The sequence below is a fragment of the Chrysochloris asiatica genome, unplaced genomic scaffold (assembly GCF_000296735.1).
Source record: "Chrysochloris asiatica unplaced genomic scaffold, ChrAsi1.0 scaffold00002, whole genome shotgun sequence".
In the NCBI taxonomy this organism is placed as follows: domain Eukaryota; kingdom Metazoa; phylum Chordata; class Mammalia; order Afrosoricida; family Chrysochloridae; genus Chrysochloris; species Chrysochloris asiatica.
This window is the reverse complement of record NW_006408520.1, coordinates 34,167,127-34,173,126: the sequence shown is the minus strand read 5'-3', so window position 1 is coordinate 34,173,126 and position 6,000 is coordinate 34,167,127. Positions and strand designations below refer to the sequence as shown.

General features: G+C 35.5%; 1 protein-coding gene across 1 annotated transcript in view; it reads left to right on the top strand.

Annotated features, from left to right (window-relative positions):
* The first annotated feature begins 2,048 nt into the window (after positions 1-2,048).
* The window catches only part of SPATA1 (spermatogenesis associated 1), a 68,534-nt gene continuing 64,582 nt past the window's right edge, over positions 2,049-6,000 (top strand). The window contains 2 exon segments of the mRNA XM_006831077.1: positions 2,049-2,150; positions 5,244-5,350. Coding sequence (XP_006831140.1) covers positions 2,049-2,150; positions 5,244-5,350 — 209 coding nt within the window.

Genomic DNA, 6,000 nt, shown 5'->3' with positions numbered 1-6,000 from the left:
TTGGTACACAAGACAAAAGCAAATTTCCACTCCTGGCAGCAGGATTCTAAGACAAAACTATAATAAATGATAGACTAGAACTCTAGTAACAGTTTATCTTTGATTAGTGAGCTATCAGCTTTTGTCGAATTTTTGTCATTTTTTTTAATTAGCTAATTAGTAATAGTAAAGAATTTGAAGGCATTTGACTTGGATCATAAGAAATTATGTTGTTAGTCCCATTGAGTTTGTTACAACTCATAGCAACTTTATTTAGGGTTTTCAAGCTATAAATCTTTATGGGAACAGAAAGCCTGTTTTCTCTTGCAGAGCAGCTAATGGGTTTGAAGTTTCAACATTGCAGTTAGTAATCCAGGGCTTATCCTATAGTGCCACCAGTGCTTCTTAATAAATGATAAATAATATAATTAAGACTGGGAAGTTCAGAGCATTTAATTGTGCTCATGTGAAACCTGTACATGGACCAAGAAAGATTCAACAAGAGCATATTGTTTGTGGTAAAGTGTATCCTTTCACCTTACCTAGTCAATATGTATGCTGTACAAATAATACAAGAAGTCTGACTATATGGAAAAGAGGAAGACATGAGAATCTGAGGAAGACTCATTAACAACCTGTAATATACAGATGACACAATTTTGCTTGACTTCAAATGCTGATGAAATTCAAAGACATCAATATGGATTATACCTGAACATGAGCAAAATGAAAATCCCTACAACTCAACCAATAAACAACATCATGATGAATTGAAGAAAAAATTAAAGTTGTCAACAACTTCATTCTACTTGGATCAACAATCAACACCAATAGAAGTGGCAACCAAGAATTCAAACCACATATTACATTGGACAAATCTGCTGCAAAGGACCTCTTGAAAGTTCTAAAATACAAAGATGGAAGTTTGATGACTAAGTACCTAACCTAAGTCATGGTATTTTCAGTTTCCCCAGATGCATATGAAAGCGGAATAATGAAAAGGGAAGACAGATGAAAAATTAAGTGTCGTCAAGTCAATTCCAACTCATAGCTACCCTGTTTAGGGTTTTCAAGGAATGGCTGATGGATTTGAACCACCAATCTTGTGACTAGCAGTCCATTGTTTATTCTACAGTGTCACACCAGTACTCCAATCTGATTTATAAGATTGTGTATTCCAGCAATGAGATGGATTGGCACAGTGGCAATAGTAGTAATGGGCTCAAACATAGAAAGAACTGTGAGGTTAGTACAGGATAAGGCAATGTTTCATTCTGTTGTGTGTAAGGTTACTATGAGTCAGTACCAACTCTATGGCTCCTGACAACAGCAATGAATATTCCAGGAAATATTTTAATTTTGGTACAAAGCAACTGATGATCTCTGATAGGATTTCCTAGAGATATAATCACTATCAGATCAGAGAAACTTTTAAGTTTTGTTTGATTTAAATCATATACCAATATAAGCAAGCTGGATCAGTGCTTTGAAATCAATTAAAGGCTTCTGTTCTGTTGTTGGTATGTATGATGAGTATATTTTTAAGGATTGTCCCACTTTGATGATTCCTTTTTAGAGTAATAATTCAGCTGTCTTATTTTTCATTTTTTAGTAATCATTTCCATTTAAAATTTTTATCAAGTACGTTCTTCTAACTACCAAGAATTCTCTAATGAAAACTACAGGAGATAATATAGAAATGTAGCCTGACATATTTAAAGTCTGGAATCTTCATCTGGAATGATGTTTACTTTTATTATTATGGAGGCAACCAAGCCCATGAAGAGATGTATATGGCAAAATAGTTTTCATCCTTTGCCAGTCTTTCCACTTCTAAAAAAATATTTTTTTTACTTTATGTAAAATAATATATATTTAATTGTAATTTTTGACCAAGATTAATTCATTTTTAAATAATAATAAAATTGTGTGTATTTGTAAGTTTTCATTTTGAATCTATTTTAAGATCTTTTTGTTTTTCTTTTCACAAAACCAGAGAATATAAATGAATGGAATGCTATCTTAAGCCAAAAAATCAGTTGTAACCTTTATTATAAAATACTATTCAAATGAAGAAAGATAAAAAGAAAACCAAAATCCCAACTGATGTTTACCCAATTCAGACATTGGTGAACATGTCACGTAATCCAAGTCGACCTTCGTCATCAGAAGTAAGACAATCTTTTTATACTAAAATATAAGAAAAATGGCTTAATATTATTTTGAAAAAGTTTTTAGAAAGCAATAATATGAATTATATAAAGTGTTGGTTATTAACATCCCACAATTTCAGTTTCTTGTGTTTCACTATTTGATCACACTTGTGTATCTAGCTTACTTCTTCTAGGATCCCAGTTATACTGGAAACTCCAGTGCATTGATGCTATTACCTGTTTTACTACTCTTCACTTTGTTCCTTAGTTAGTTAGTGCTGCTGCAACAGAAATACCACAAATTAATGGGTTTAACAAACAAATGTATTTCTTTGAAATTTATGAAGCTTGAAGGCTAAATTCAGGATGCCAACTCTAGAGGAAGACTTTCTTGAGTGTGTAGGCTCTGGAGTAGGGTCTTTGTCTCCTTTTAATTTCTGTGGACCTGGCATGCCTTGGAGACCTTCATGTGTCTTTGCACCAATCTTCCTCTGGGTCTAGGAGATTCTTGGGTAGGGACTCGAGGTTCAAAGGATGCACTCTGCTCCTGGTGCTTCTTTCTTAGTGGTAGATAGGACCTTCCCTTTCTGTTTCCTTTTCTCTTATAAGATAAAAGATGATGCAGGCCACACCCCAGAAAAACTCCCCTTAATCAGATCAGATCTGTGACCTGAGTAAGAGTATTGCATCCCACTTTAATCCCCTTTCAACTGATTGGCTGGTCATCTCGTATCATATTGCTGTTGCTGTTAAGTGCTGTCGAGTCGGTTCCGACCCATAGCAACCTTGCATAGGGTTTCTGAGGAGCAGCTATTGAACTTGAACCGCTGACCTTGCAGTTCAGATGGCTTTGCAGTCTGGCGCATTAGCCCACAGCGCACACCAGGATATTAGGGGGATGCTTACATCATTACATAGCTGCCAAACAACTGAGAATCATGGCTCAGCCAAGTTGACATTATTTTGTGAGGGACACAATTCAATCCATAACACATTGTAGTATTCTTCATGTTGTTGTATAAAGTGCCATCGAGTTGGTTCAGCCTCATAACAACCTTATATAGGGTTTCCAAGGAGCGGCTGGTGAGCTTGAATCACTGACTTTGAGGTACAAGCCAACTTTGCAGTCCAGTGCATTAACCCACAGCTCCACAAATGTTCTTCATACCTGACTTAAATTCCTTAGTTTAATCTTAATCTCTTCCTTGCACATACTTTTGTCTCCTTGACCTTTTCTCTTCATTGTACTGCTTGGGAAACAACCTGGCAAATCACACTTTCCAACTACTTTGCACATATATCTGAGTAGTTTAACATGGATTAGAACAATATACTAGCATAAAGTCTATTATTCTCTCTTTAAATTAATGATCATGAATTACAACCCTGGCAAATCACATTTTTCTACCTACTTTGCACGTATATCTAAGCAGTTGAACATGGATTAGGTCATGACAATGAATTTAAATTCTTGACAGTGAATTTCAAGTGGAACCTGGTAGAAAATTATAAGGACAATAATAAGTCAGTCTTTATACACCAACTGTATCAAGTGGAAATAATCAGAATCCCATTATTCTGTTCCCAACTATGAGTATATAGCAAATCCCCACTTTCTACTTCTATGTTTAGTTCTGACACAAGCCACCTACGTGGCACCTCTCTTCCTGACTTTAGCCACTAAGACTAGGTCAGATCTCACAAAAGGATCAGTCCTTGACATCGCTACTTGGATGACCAATAGATACTAAATACCTCACATGTCTGGAACTGACATATGAACCTTTCTTCCCCAAACCTGTACTGCCCATGGCCTTTACTATCTCAGTTGTAGAAACTCTCTTCTTTCAGTATTAGAGGCCAAAAACCTTGGAGTCATCCTTGACTCTTCTCTCCCAAACTCCATTTCCAATAAATACAAAATGTGACTACTTATAACCATCATCTCACACATTAATGATTCCAAAAGCTTTATAGCCCATTTCCCTTTCTTGCTCCGTATAGTTTGTTCTGGCTATTATCCCTGTAACCCAAGTGATTACAGTTAGAATGATTTAGAAGTAGAGCAGTATATATGTCCTAATGTGATACAAATATCAAACATCTTTAAGTCAAAACATGAGGCAATTTTTGCTGTCATTTTCTTGTGCCTAGTTTAATGATCTAAGTATTCTTCTAAATAGAAAGATTCTGGTAGAGTAGTGGTTATGAATCGGGCTGCTAATCTCATGGTCAGCAGTTTGAAACTACCAGCTGTTCCGTGGGAGAAAGATGAAGCTTTCTGCTCTCGTAAAGATTTACAGCCTCGGAAACCCTGTACAGGGTCACTATGAGTCAGAACCGACTCCACAGCATATATAACAACAACAACCATCAAGATCATAGCAAAACTTAAGTAGAAAGGAAGCACAAAATATGTAAACACAGAAGCTTACAGAAATATATAAAAACAACCATTTCTTTCTCTATGAATGTTCAGGAATAGTTTCTTTATGGAATTCTTGGAAATAAAAACCTCCCCTCCCAAATGTTTGCAGGTGATTAGAGTTGGTAAGCATCACAGTTAGTATATTGTTGTTGTTGTTAAGTGCTGTTGAGTCAGTTCCGACTCATAGCAACACTGTATAGGGTTTCCGAGGAGCTGCTGGTGAGCTTGAACTGCCAACCTTGCGATTCAAAGACTTTGCAGTCTGGCGTATTAACCTAGCGCCACACCAGGACTCCACAGTAAGTATATACAGGATAAAAGTTCTATGAGACCACTCTACTAGCTCTGAGCAAATGGGGGAGGAGAAAGAAAACTGGTGATAAGAAAACTGATCTTGGCATTTTAGTATTTTTAATGCAAGCCACAGTAAGACCATAAGTCAAAGATGTTGTGAGGGTAACTTAGGAATAAATAGATGACTTTTTTTTTTTTCAAGGAAAAATCAGTTCCAATTGCCAAGTAGTCAACTTAAGTTTTTTTATATTTTGCTTTTTTGTTTCTTCAGAAGGATGTATGTATTTCATATTTTTTCAATTATATTTATTAAACTAAAATAGTTGATAGCAACTAATTTTTTTTCACTTGAAAAATGTGTTAACTGACATTCTTCTCAATTTATTCAGTTGGTGGAACTTCATGTTTTTTATGTTCCTGAAGGATCATGGAACTATAAATTAAATACCATTTCAAAAGAAGTTGTTAACAAGTTCATTTCAGCTGGATTTATAAGGCAAGTACTTTATGTTGCCCTAAAAATGTGTCTAGAAGTGAGATCTCTTTTTTTTCTGCAGAGACAAATATTTTTTTGAATAATTTTAAGTTATAAGTAAAAACCTATCTTGTCAATGTAATGGATCCAGTTCCTAACTTAATGAATATTATAACTAAATAACAATATATGATAATTAAATAAAGCAGTGCTATAGAAACAAGGAGCTCTGGTAGCATAGTGGTGCGAATCAAGCTGTGAACCGCATGGTCAGCAGTTTGAAACTGCCAGCTGTTTCGTGGGAGAAAGATGAGGCATTCTGCTCTTGAAAAGATTTACAGCCTCATAAACCCTGTACAGGGTCACTATGAGTCGGAACCGACTCCACGGCACGCAGCCACCAGCCACATAGAAACATATGTCACTTAGCCATAATTCTGCCACTCAGAAAATAATGCATAATCTATATAATACTATGGTTATACAAAGATAATTAAGAGTAAAATCTGAAATTAGAAACCTGTTGAAGAGCTGTGAATAGTGGTTAAAATACAAGCAGTCTAACAAAGGGAACTGCTTTTTTGTTTTGATTTAATTGGGACAGTTGAGAGTAATTGTTGTTGTTGGTGGTGTGCCATGCATTTGGTTCCGACTCATAGTTAGAATACAAA